Here is a 14,276-nt window from a genome sequence, read left to right as displayed (position 1 = left end):
CGAAGGGTAGGGCCATGACCTCTGGGGTCTCAAAGTGTGGAGTCATCACCTCTGGGGTCTCAAAGGGTGGCGTCACCACTTAGATGGAGAATGGGGCTGCCAAAGCTGAGGGAGGAGAGTTGCCAATTCAGTGGGCCTGGAAGGCGGAGCCAAAGCCAGGATCAAGAGGATTCTAACGCAGAATCCGGAGAGTGTGGCAAATACCTAGAGTCTGGCAGGCAGGGCCATTGTGTAAAAGGTCTCAGAGAACAGAGGATTATTTTCAAGCCTTGAGGACTAATCTAATGTGTTCTGCTGGCTTTCTTGGTGCCTGTTATACCTTCCTTCCCTCCAAGGTCTCCCATCTGTAATGGAAATGTCTAGCATGTGCCTGTTCCACCATTGTACTTTGGAAGCAGATAACTTGTACCCCAATTTCACAGATGAAGAGGAATTTTTGGATTTTGGACTTGGAGTTGATTTAAGATTTTTGTTATGATACCATGGGGTGTCTATGTTTTACATGTGGCAAGGACATGAATTTTGGGGGGCCAAAGGGTGGAATGTTATGGATTGAACTGTGTCCCCCAAAAATGTGTATCAATTTGGCTAGGCCATGATTCCCAGTATTGTATGAATTGTCTGCCATTTTGTCATCTGACGTGATTTTCCTATGTGTTGTAAATCCTATGTCTATGATGTTAATGAGGTGGGATTAGTGGCAGTTTTGTTAATTGGGCAGGACTCAATCTACAAGATTAGGCTGTGTTTTAAGCCAATCTCTTCTGAGACATAAAAGAGACAAGCAACCGGTTTTTCATACCACTAAGAAAGCAGCGCTGGGGGCAGAGCATGTCCTTTGGACCTGAGGTTCCTGCACAGAGAAGCTCTTAGATCAAGGCAAGATTGATGACAAGGATCTTCCTCCAGAACTGACAGAGAAAGCCTTCCCCTGGAGCTGGAGCTTGAGCTCTGAATTTGGACTTGTAGCCTACTAGATAGACTGTGAGAGGGTAAATTTCTTTTTGTTAAAGCCATCTGTTTGTGGTATTTCTGTTACAGCAGCACTAAATGACTAAGATGGGTGGCACTTACCCAAAATCCTTATTCAGTACTTAGAAAAGCTTATGAGACATTCTGTTTGAAAGATATATTAACAAAGTTATAATGAAAACAGTGAGGTCTCCAAAACAATTTGATACTACTTTTTGAAAGACAGTTTTAGATTTAAAGGTATTTAGAATTAGAAAGGACTTCAGGGGGCAGTTTTACTCTGTCCTACAGGGTCCCTATTAGTTGGAATCGACTCGACTATAACAGGTACGTGTTCTAATCTTCTAGCTCAGCTCCCTCAAATTAAGATGGAAAGTTGGAGGTCAAAAGAAGTTAGATGGCTTGGCCAAGGTCTAACAGCTCTGCTGAATATTGTTCCTTTCATTACACTGTTGTGTAATAGTTAAGCATCACTCATTCATGTTAACCAAATTCAAATCCCAGGTCTACCACTTATCCATTATGTGACCCAGATCAGTTTCCACATCTTTCATATGGGACTGATAATACTACCTGCTCCATAGATTTCTGTGAGAATTAAGTGAGATAATGCTCACAAAGTATAGTAAAGAACACTGAGTAGGTACTCGATGTGTCAGCTACAATCACAATTATTCCACTCAGCCCCTCATTAGATTGTGTTTCTATGCACTGAAGCATACTGATGTAATTCACTCTAGCACGAAGCTGTATTGTTCTAATCTCAATACCTTTTATAACTGTCAGAATATTTTAATGAGCTATTTCCTCTGCATATTCTACCCAGAAAACTCACCATCCTTCTAGATAGTAGAAAAACAATTGCATGTAAGAAAAACAAGTAGAACGAAGTCTGAAATTAGAAATCTTAGGAAAAAAAAAAAAAAACTTAGAGCTCGAAATTAGTATGATCTGCCAAAGATAAATGTCTTTGTTCAAAAAAGTAGAAAAATATCCAAGAAAAGAAAAAGAATACAGTAAAAATGCAAACATAACACAATTATTTTAAGGTATAAAATAGGCAAGAGAAGAAGGTAAGAGTAGGACCAAAAGGAGACAGAAATTGCCTTTTGTTGTTGTTACTTTAATTACTTCTCTTACCTTATATGAAAATTGAATTGCAGACTCTGGGGGATAAACAATAAAATGCCTTAATGTGAAACCAAAGCCTTGAGATGTTCTTTTCAACGTAACTGTTTTGGGACCTGGCCAGGAGAATGTTTCATCTTCGGACGGTGATACAGTTTCACTTTGCTCTTTTCCATCTTTATTCTTTGATACCTAAGATGAAAAGATATTTAAAAGTTAACTACATGACACGATATACTTCTTAACTTAGAAAAAAAAATTATATGTAATGATATAATACCCAGTGCAGATATGAATGTAATGGAGGAAAATAACCATATTCTGATGTGTAAGCTACATGCATTTCAACATACCATGTAGATCATCAAAAACTAATTTTAGGGGACCTCATGCCACTAAGAAAGATGCACTGGGGACGGAGCCTGTCCTTTGGACCCAGGGTCCTTGTGCTGACGAGCTTCTAGACCAGGGGAAGATTGATGACAAGGACCTTCCCCCAGAACTGACAGAGAAAGAAAGCTATCCTTGGCAGCTGGCGTCCTTAATTCAGACTCCTAGCCTCCTAGAAATGTGAGAGGATAAATTTCTGTTTCTTAAACCCAAAAAAAAGAAGGAAAAAAACTAATTTTTTCCCTGGGAAAGGATGTTATGAAAAATTAACAATCAGAAGCAAGAAAAGCACTCTTAGAAATTAGAAATATAATGGCTAAAGTTAAAAATGCAATAAAAGAGATGGAAGATAACATTAAGGAAATCTCTCAGAGCACTAGGGACTAAGAATCAGAAACTATAAAAGAAGAGGGCATGGAGTTCTTACTAAGGAAGGAGACTAAAACTGTTATTAGAAAGTCCAACAGATGTTCAAAAATAATAGAAAAGGCCTCCAAGGTTCTGAACACAAACTCAGTACCCACAGGGATAATCCTTCCAATATCCTGGCCTGATAGTTCTTTGACCTCCTCTCCACCACTCACAGCTTTTACCTGGTCATGACTAAAACCCCTTTATAATCTCAAATCAAGGATCTCATTCTAGGACCACCACCTACTTCTCAGTTCATTCCCAGGCATACTCTCCCTTATAATGTAGTCAGGTCCTGCAGCTGCTTTGGCATATAATCCCTTTTTCTTTTTTTTCCTCCATGTCTTGTTTGTAAGCTTTATTAGCTGGGACAGAGTAGCTTTTAGTCTAGGGCTGTTTTGGGGAGAAAGATGTGGCAGTCTGCTTCCATAATGATTACCCAAACCTGATGCTGTTGAGTTGATTCCAATTCACAGTGACCCTACAGGACAGACTAGAACTGCCCCATAAGATTTTCAAGGAGCAGCTGGCGGATTAGAACTGCAACCCTCTTGGTTATCAGTCAAACTCTTAACCACTGTACCACCAGGGCCCCACCATAAAGATCACAGCAACATGTAAAAAAAAGAAAAAGAAAAAAACAGCACAGCACACTTCCAAAAATACCTTGCAGGGGGAGGGCATGGTTGGGGGAAAAAAAAATAGAATGTGCACGTTATTTGCATAAAAATACAATAAACTCTAAGCTCATCCCAGCAATTTTGAAATGTGACCTTTATTAAATGGCAAATACTTGAATAAGCTTAATTCGATGCCTATATTTTCAATTATATTCCACTAACCAGTCTGTCTATTCCTCCATACTGATTTAATTAAAAAATACTTCTGAGTGAAATTTTTGCATGATAAAAAATTTTATACTACAAAGAAAATAAAGTCAAGAGATTTCTCAAATCCTAAATGTTTTCATGATATAAGTCAATATTTGGGCTGTTACTAGTTAACTATTCAGCAATCTCATTTTCTCTTCTTCTGAAAAGACAGCTAATAAGACACACTTGTAAGGGGGTGGCCATGTGATTCACTTCTAGTTAGTGCAATGTGAATGAAAGTAATATGGAATATACAAAAACATCCATATTTCTATATTCTAGCAACAAATAATCAGAAATTGAAAAAAATACCATTTACAATGGCATTAAAATATGAAATTCTTAGGAATAAATTTCACAAAATATTTGCAAGACCTGTAAACTTCCAAAACACCGATGAGAGATATTAAAGAATACCTAGATAAATACAAAGATATCCCATGTTATCAGATAGTCTAACAGATGTTCAAAAATAACAGAAAAAGCCTCCAAAGTTCTGAATACAAACTGAGTATCCACAGAGATGCCAACTCTCCCCAAATTAATCTATAGAGTCAACAGCAATCCCAAACAAAATCCCAGGAGATTTTTGTGTAGAAGTTAACAGGCTGTTTCTAAAAATCACTTTTAAATGCAAAGGATCAAAACAATTTTGGAAGAAAAAAAAAAAGGTGGAGTACTCACACTGTAAGACTTCAAAACTTAGTATGAAGTTACAATAATCAAGACAGTGTGGTACTGGCATCAAAATAGACAGATCAACAGAATAGAATAGAGAGGACAGACACTGACACACTACCCTATGATGCAGTCATTCTACTCCCAAGGTATCTATTCAAGGAAAATGAAAGCATGTGTCAACACTGTACAGTAAAAATACTTGGACATATAAGTAATCCTGGAATAATTGGCTCTCCATAAGCAAACAAAACAAAATTTCAATTCACAATTTATATCACATACAAAAATTAACCCAAAATGGTCATAGATTTAAGTGTAATACCTAAAACTATAAAAGCTCTGAAAGAAAACACAGAAGAAAATCTTTGTGAACTAAGGTTAGTTCACAAAGTTCACATATGACACTAAAACCATGATCCATAAAAGAGAAAAAAAAAAAAAAGGTAAGTGAGACTTCATCAAAATTAAAAGCTCCTACTCTTTGAAAGATACTTTTCAGAGGATGAAAAAGCAAGCCATAGACTACAAAAATACATTTGCAAATCGCACGTCTGATAAAGGACTTGTATCTCAAAACTCAATAATAAGAAAACAACCCAATTAAAAAACGGTCAGATTTGAACACACTTCACCAAAGTGGCTATATGGATGGCAAACAAGCATATGAAAAATGCTCAACATTATTAGTTAATAAGGAAATGCAAATTAAAACTTCAGTGAGATACTACCACATACCTATTAGAATTGTTAAAATTATAAAGAGTTGTAGAGTAACTGAAATTCTTATACACTGCTGGTGGGAACATAAAATGACAAAAATACTTTGGAAAACAGTTCGGTAGTTTCTTAAAAAAGCTAAACACACCTACCATATGACACAGGCATTCAACTCCCAGGTATTTCCCCAAGAGGAATGAAAACATATGCCAATACAAAGGCCTGTACACAAACATTCATAGCAGCTTTGTTATAACAAAAAACTGGAAATATACTAAATTTTCATCAACAAACGAATGGAAAAATAACTGTGATACATCCAAAAAATGGAATACTATTCAGCAATAAAAAGGGATGACTACTGGTACATGAGGCAACATAGATGAGTCTCAAAGTAATTATGCTGAGCTAAAGCACCTACACAAAAAGTACATACTGTATAGTTCCATTTATACAAAATTCTTTTGAAATTCTAAAAACAAATCTACACTGACAGAAAGCACATCACTGGTGGTGGGGGGAGGAAGGGAGAGATTGGAGAGGGGCAAGAGGAAATGTTTTGAGGTGATAAACATGTTCATTATCTTGACTGTGGTGATAATTTCACAAGAATATATATATATATTGGACCTCAACATAAAGAAAACAAAAATCCTCACAACTGGACCAATAAGTAACATCATGATAAATGGAGAAAAAATTGAAGTTGTCAAGGATTTCATTTTACTTGGATCCACAATCAACAGCCATGGAAGCAGCAGTCAAGAAATCAAAAGACGCATTGTATTGGGTATATCTGCTGCAAAAGACCTCTTTAAAGTGTTGAAGAGCAAAGATGTCACCCTGAAGACTAAGGTGTGCCTGACCCAAGCCATGGTATTTTCAGTTGCATCATATGCATGTGAAAGCTGGGCAATGAATAAGGAAGACTGAAGAAGAACTGACACCTTTGAATTGTGGTGTTGGCAAAGAATATCAAATATACCATGGACTGCCAAAAGAACGAACAGGTCTGTCTTGGAAGAAGTACAGCCAGAATGCTCCTTAGAAGCAAGGATGGCGAGAGTGCATCCTACATACTTTGGACATGTTGTCAGGAGAAATCAGTCCCTGGAGAAGGACATCATGCTTGGCAGAGTACAAGGTCAGCAGAAAAGAGGAAGACCCTCAACGAGGTGGATTGACACAGTGGCTGCAACAATTAGCTCAAGCATAACGATTGTAAGGATGGTGCAGGACCGGGCAGTGTTTTGTTCCGTTGTGCACAGGGTCGCTATGAGTTGGTACCGACTCGATGGTACCTAACAACAACAACATACATACACGCACATAAAAAAAATCGATCAAAATGTACAGTTTAAATACGTAAGGTTGATTATATGTCAAATATACCTTAATAACGCTGCTCTAAAAAAAAAGCAGCAATGGAATGACAACCATGAAACTCAATAGAGTAGTTATCCTAAGGAGGCAGAAATGTGCGACTAAGGAGTACGGGAGAAATATCTAAAGCTACTTCAACAGCACTGGTGATATTCTAGTCCTAAGATGGGTGGAGAGTTCCTAAGGGTTCATTTTATTATTATGCCTTATACTATCCCTACGTATTAAAAAATGTATTACATATGTTTTATTTTTAATTTTAAATAGCTTACCACTGTGAACAATTAACTCTTCAAGTTTCAATTTTCTCATCAATAAAATAAGAATAAAAGCACTTTTCTCAAAGAATTGTTAGGTAATTCAATGAGAAAAAGCATATAAAGAGCTGAGTTCATAAACGTCTAATAAGCATTAGCTCTTTGTTCCTTTTCTGGAGCCCTGGTGGCGCAGTGATTAAGAGCTCAGCTGCTAAGGTCAGCAGTTCAAATTCACCAGCTGCTCCTTCGAAACCCTATGGGGCAGTTCTACTCTGTCCATTAGGGTCGCTGTAAGACGGCATCGTGTTTGGTTTGGTTCTTTTTCTGCAAGTGCCATAAAACATAGTATCTTCTCCTATTCTCTTTTCAAATTTTATTTCCTGATAGCTTTTTAAGTCACAATATTTTAACATACTCAGGTATAAGATGCAACTGGAAAGATGCTTCAAAGCAAATAATGTAGATTTGGGGAGATCTGGGTCAGCAATCAATATAGTATGAGAAGAAACCGAACCTTGAATGATCAGCTAACACCACCCCCCCCCTCATTTTTGGCCCTCTGAGTGAACGGAGACCCTGAAACCACCTACAGAGATGTACACTTGAAAGTAATTGATTGTAAATGCATTTTAGTTTATCCTCCCTTCTAAGATTCGAGGATTTTTTGAAGGGATAATACCAAACATCAACACGGGAGACTCGAGCTGACTCCAAGTGACTGCAAAAGTGATCATATGATTAGGTAGAGTTTTTGTAGGATAAAGATTATCCCAGGCTTAATTACCCAAATAGTTTAGTTAAGCCCTAAGTAATGACTGGGTGCTCCTTTTGTGACCCAAATGAAACATCATCACACACACACACACACACACACACACACACACACACACACACACTCCATTCATTCTGTAAATAAATATTTATTTAGCACCTTCTATGCACTGAACCTGGTGGCACAGTGGTTAAGAGTTCAGATGCTAACCAAAAGGTCAGCAGTTCGAATACACCACCCACTCCTTGGAAACTCCATGGGGCAGTTCTACAGGATTGCCATGAGTTGTAACTGATGCAATGGCAATGGGTTTAGGGTATGCACCCAACAGGAGCCCTGGTAGTGCAATGGTTAAGGCACTCAGCTGCTAACCGAAAGTCGGTGGTTTGAACCCACCAGTTGCTCCGTGGGAGAACAATGTGGCAGTCTGCTTCCATAAAGATTATAGCCTTGGACACCCAATGGGGCAGTTCTACTCAGTCCTATAGGGTGGCTATGAGTCAAAATCAATGGACGGCAGTGGGTTTGGTTTGGATGCACCCAACACAGTTCCATAAAAAAACAGTGGGGATATAAGAGTGAATTAAAAATAATAATAAATATTATACATTATATATATATAATCTGTTTTTTTTTAATTAAGCTTCTTATTTTAGATAATTATAAATTCTGTGCAGTTATAAGAAATAATACAGAGGGATCCCATATGTCCTTTATGCAGTTCCCCTCAACAGTAACATCTTCCAAGACTATAAGACGGTATCACAACCAGACCAAATCCATCTGTCTTATTCAGGTTCCCCAGTTTTACTTGTATTTATGTGTGTGTGTATATAGCTCTATGCCATGTTATCACATGTGCAGGCTAGTGTATCCACTACCAGTCAAGATATAACTCTTCCATTGCCACAAAGATCTCTCCTATTGGCCTTATAACCATATACTCTCTCCCTCTACCCTTCATCCAGTTCTAAGCCCTGGCAGCCAATAATCTGTTCCATATTTCTAGTATTTTGTCGTTTCAACAATATTATATAAATAGAATCATACAGTCAGTAACCTCTTGGGATTGGCTGAGTAATATTCCGTGGTAGTAGATGTACCACAGTTTGTTTAATCACTAACTTATCAAAAGAAATCTGGATTATTTTCAGTCTTTGGCTATTAGAAATAAAGCTACTATGAACATTCATGTACAGGTTTTTATGAGAACATATGTTTCCATTTCTGTAGGATAAATGTCTAAGAGTACAACTGCCAGATCATAGGGTAATTGCATGTTTAATTTGTAACAAACTGCCACACTGTTTTCCAGAATGGCTGTATAATTTACACTCCCACCGGCAGTTTCTCTGCATCTGCATCAACATTGGATATTGTCACTAATTTTTATTTGGCCATTGTGATAGGTGTATAGTGATATCTCATTGAGATTTTAATTTGCATTTCCCCAGTGACGAATGATGCCGAACATTTTTTCATGTGCTTAGTTGCCATCTTGTTATATAATTCAAAAGCACAAAATAATCTTCAGTATTTAATCTAAATAAGTGAATCCTTTTGTATTACATACAAGGAAACTGAGGCCCAGATTAGTGAAGTGATTTGTCCAAGATTATAGAGCAGGTTAGTGGCAAGGTAAGAATTAAATCATGGCTTCCTGATTTCTAGGCTAGAACACTTCCCTTACATCACATTATCTTTCATCATCTCTTCTATTCTGTACAGAGTTCTCTCTCAAAAAACTAGCTCTTTGATCTAATTTATTATACTTTTTATTTCCTTTTTCTGTGGGACTTTAATTTTAACACTTTAAAAATCATGAATATATTAAATTTATTTCTAGTGTTTTATTCTGATGGCCCCACAGCTCCCAAATATATTCAAGCTTTCTCCCCCCCCCCTTTTTTTTTTAAGTCATATGGCTAGCTCTCTTGGATAATGATTTCATGCTTGGAGTTTCTGAATTAAGCCTGATATGTCTTGTTTAGCTGGGCTCTTTACAAAAATGGAGAAGACAGGATGAAGAGTAAGCAATTTCTTTTTTGCCCCCCACAACCTAATCAAGATGTTTGAATGTAACATATCTCATCATAGTTGTTTCAATTATTCCACCCTCTGAGTGCATCCTATTGAATTCTTTCTTGTCTCTCACCTTTTCCCTGAAGGAAGGAAGGGAAAGTTACATTTTTATAGGACTAAGTAGAAAGAAGAAAGAAAAAGAAATATACATACGTGCCTTCTGCACTCCTTCCTCTACCTACCCACAGAGCCTTCTGATCTGTTGGATTTTATAACAAAAGGCAAACTGTGGGCACACACAGTGAAGGCAGCAGCAGTCACAGATGTCTGCACTTGAGAAGACCTCTCACATGTATCCCTCTACGAATGTCTACTCTCCCCAGCAGGACCACCGATTCATGTAACAATAGCATCAGAGTGCAAGAAACCAAGAAGTAACTGGAATAATAGCGGTTAAATTCCTGTGGACGAAGAACTGTCATTTGATCCCCTCAAAAGATTCCACAGCAAGGTCATTCGATTGAATAATAATTCAAGGTTAAAAGAAACCAAAATAAAGGATAAAAACCAACTCTATAAAAATTAGATATGACAACTAGACAAAGCAACCTACAAGAGGGGTGAGAGAAAAGGGAAAACACTAATCATAAAACAATAAAGGTAATAAAAAGCTCACGTACAGGAATGCAAACTGGCATGGGGAAGCTTTTGGGGCCAAAATGGAAATGTTCTAAAACTAGATTATGGTGACAGTTTCACAACTGTGTAAAGCTACTAAAAATCACTGAAATGTACACTTACAATGGGTGAATTGTATGATATGTAAATTATACTTCAAAAAACCTGTTCAAGACAAAAAAAAAAAAAACCTTACTAGGTAAAAAGTACAAAGTCTAACTGTTAGCCAGGGGTGAAGTAGTTAGGGCTGTCATGAAAGCAAATGCAATAAAAAGTTATAAAAGAATGCTTGCATATACACAATAAATATGTAACCCTCAAGCAATCTTTTGTAATTATTTGTACTTTAGTAGAATGTGAACAGCTTCCTAGTACATTCCAGGAATCATTCATGATAAAATATAACAAAGCATTTTATAAAAGATTCTAATAATACAGCTAAGATTATGAGTCATATTTCTGTGGATCTTTAAAAATATTTTGTCATTTTTTTTTAATCTTACCACGGAATACAAAAACCAAACCAAACCGACTGCCGTTGAGTCGATTCCGGCTCATAGTGACCCTATAGGACAGAGTAGAACTGCCCCCATAGAGTTTCCAAGGAGTGCCTGGTGGATTTGAACTGCCGACCTCTTGGTTAGCAGCCATAGCACTTAACCACTATGCCACCAGGGTTTCCTAAAATAGAATATATTAGTGATAACAGTCATTTAAAGTAAGATTTTCTTACTTATTTTAGAGCCAGATTTCTTCATGCTACTGAAACACATTTTTACATTGCATTTGCTCAGAAAACACAAGACAGGATTTGAATGTGTAGTTTTTTTTCATTCCCAGGGTTTTTGTTCTTTTATATAATTAATTGAATTATTGAACTATTATAGTTATGACTGTCTTCTGGCTTAATGTCTTCTTCTTTTTTTTTTTTTTTTACATGTGGAGAGGGCATACACAGGGGTTAAGAGCATGAACACTGGAGCCAAAATGCCTGGGTCTCAAGTTACGTAACACATCTGTGCCTCGGTTCCTTATCTTTAATTTGAGGATGGCAATACAGTACCTACTTTATACGGTTGTTATAAAGATCACCTGAGTTAAAGTTTGTAAAGTGTTTAAAACAACACCTCACACATAGTAAGCACTATTTAACGGTTTATTTAAAAGAAAACAAACCACAGGGGCCATCAATATATAAAGGCTTATTTCAAAAATGTATTATGATAACACCTACCAGATTCTCAGGGGATTAGTACAAAACATAAAATAAACTATCTTGTCTGAAGAAGCAGCCCTGGTAGTGCAGTGGTTAAGCACTCCATTGCTAACTAAAATGTCAGCAGTTCAAATCTACCAGCCTCTACAAGGGAGAAAGATGTGGCAATCTGCTTCCATAAACATTACAGCCTTGGAAACCCCATGGGGCAGTCTTATTCTATTCTATAGGGTCATTAGGAGTCAGAATTAACTCGACAGCAACTGGTTTTAACCTAAAGATTAGTTAAGCCTTTCATGAACAAGATTCTCCACAAGCAGGGGACACTGGAGAATGGATAGTACCCTAAAATTAATCAGAAAAAAAGTGGTCTCAAAATGTGGTAGAGATGGAATCAAATAGGGATTCTCAGACACTTCTATTGGGAGTATAATCTTTCCATAAAGCCACCTGGCAATGTTATCAAGAGGTTTCAATTTTATACCCTTTAACCTGAAATAATAAGAGATAAGGGCAAAGGCTCATATCGCAGGATGTTCACTTCAAGGTATAATAAATTCAAATCGGAAACAATTTAAATGTCCAACAACAGAGACAAAGAGAAATGGTTAAATGAATTATGATATGGCTACTGAAGTCATGATTGTGAAGAATTTTTAACAGCGTGGAAAAATGCCCAAAATACAATGTTAAGGAAAAAAGTAAAATATAAAAGTTCATGGTATGATCACAACTATTTTAAATACACATACACACAATCTTTAGAATAAAGGGTGATTTTAATTTTTTTTTTTAAACAATTCATGGATTTTCTATAACATCCATGTACTCAGTGGTGACTTTTCACATCAGCCTGAAATGTTGTATAGCATATAACTACTAACAAGAAAACGGATGCTAATATTTTGGTATATATATCCTCCCAGACTTTTCATATGTAAATATATACAAACACACACGTTCGAAAGCTGTACTTCCAACTTGCTAGCTGCCATCAAGTCAATTTCATTTCATGGCGACCCCATGCGCGCAGAGTAGAACTGCTCCATAGAGTTTTCAAGGCTGAGACCTTTTGGAGGGATCACTGCCCCTGTCTTCATAGGCACCTCTGGGTGGGTTCCATTGCTCAACCTTTCCGTTGTTAGTACTCAAGCACCACCCAGGACTTGTGCTATTCTAATTTACCGATTACCCACTGCCATCAAGTCAACCCTGACTCACAGCGACCCTATAGGACAGAGTAGAACTGCCCCATAGGGTTTCAGGCTGTAAATCTTTACAGAAGCAGACTGCCACATCTTTCTCCCACGGAGCGGCTGGTGGGTTCGAACACCAGCCTTACAGTTAGCAGCAGCCAAGCGCTTAACCACTTAACCAGGAGGGCTCCATCGTCTCACTTATTTAATATGCTATGAATATCCTTCTATGTCAATATTATACAACTATATCATTATTTTTTAAGGCTGTGTGGTATTTCATCATATGAATAAATCATATCTTATTTATTCATTCCCCTTTTTGTAACTTAGGTATATGCATTGTCCATTAATTTTTTTATACTACTATTATTGTTACATCATTACCATTATTATTATCACCACTACCTTGTAGACCAAGCTCTGTGAAAAATCATGAGAATTTCATTAGGATAAGTTCCTAAGAATGGAGCTGCTGGCTCAAATAGTTACTTTTTTGTTTGTTTTCACTTTAGTACAAAATTTCAGAGTGCCATCCATATAATGAGGAGCCAAACCACAAACCCACTGACAACACGAGACTGCTATATCTTCATGTTCCAGCCAATACTGGGTGTTTAAATCTTCACAAATACACTGAGAGGAAATACAGTTCTCATTTTTTAATTTCTTTCATTACTAGCAAGGCTAAACATCTTTGCATATAACATACTATTCTTAAAGTCCTATAATATAAATAACACAGAAAGAGAGCTCAGCTGCTAACTAAAAGATCAGCAGTTCGAATCCACCAGCTGCTCCTTGGAAACCTTAGGGTTGCTGTGAGTCAGATCAACTCAAAGGCAATGGGTTTGGTTCGGTTTTATCTATCGTCTTTAAGATTGAATTACAAAAATAACTGTTGTCATTGGCATTCAGAACACAGTTCCCACACAAAGTTATAAACGGCAGTTGATAGGAATATCTTAAAATGTGGTAGTAACCAAAGCAAAATCCCTGGGAACTGGTCAAGGAGCTTAAAATATATAGGAATCCAGAGGTCACCACTGGCGTAGCAGATCCAGATCTCAGAGATGAAATAACAAGCCCCCCACCCCAACGTAGAAGGATCAAACTGTCCCACATTCTGATTAGTCTGAGTATTGGGATACATCCAACCTTCAGGTACAAACATCATAGTGGATTCCAGCTTTCAGTTGTTAGGTGCAGCAAAGAAAGGCAAATGACATGACCCTGAGCTAAAAGCTTCCACAGTTCCCTGGGGGAAGATGGACTTGGATATGGAGCTACTAGGCTGCTGTCCAATTTGTAATGGGGTGATGTACAGTTCACATGTACCCTTTCAAATGCACTGTTGTCTCTAAATCAAGCTCGATTGTTTTATTTATTCAAAAACCCAGCTGAGCAAAAAATTCCAAATACAGAAAGACTTTATTTTATAATTAGTTTAAGAAAGGTTATAATGAAATATAAAAAATATTTTATACATATTTTGGAAGCATTGGTGGAGCTTACTATTTAAGGGAACCTTGGGGCAAAGCCTTTTATATTTTGGGGGGGGCAAAGCCTTTTATAAGCAAA

The 14,276-nt window shown here is 37.2% G+C and overlaps 1 protein-coding gene across 5 annotated transcripts in view; it reads right to left on the bottom strand.

The window, feature by feature from the left end:
* The window catches only part of ARHGAP21 (Rho GTPase activating protein 21), a 284,877-nt gene that overhangs the window by 105,956 nt on the left and 164,645 nt on the right, over positions 1 to 14,276 (bottom strand). For all 5 annotated transcript variants that reach the window (XM_049881816.1, XM_049881818.1, XM_049881815.1 and 2 more), the window contains one exon: positions 2,113 to 2,292. In XM_049881816.1, coding sequence (XP_049737773.1) covers positions 2,113 to 2,292 — 180 coding nt within the window. The remainder of the gene's footprint in view (positions 1 to 2,112; positions 2,293 to 14,276) is intronic.

Source organism: Elephas maximus, chromosome 4 (genome assembly GCF_024166365.1).
Source record: "Elephas maximus indicus isolate mEleMax1 chromosome 4, mEleMax1 primary haplotype, whole genome shotgun sequence".
Classification (NCBI taxonomy): Eukaryota; Metazoa; Chordata; class Mammalia; order Proboscidea; family Elephantidae; genus Elephas; species Elephas maximus.
The sequence above is the reverse complement of the archived record's forward strand: the minus strand, read 5'-3'. Positions and strand labels throughout refer to the sequence as shown.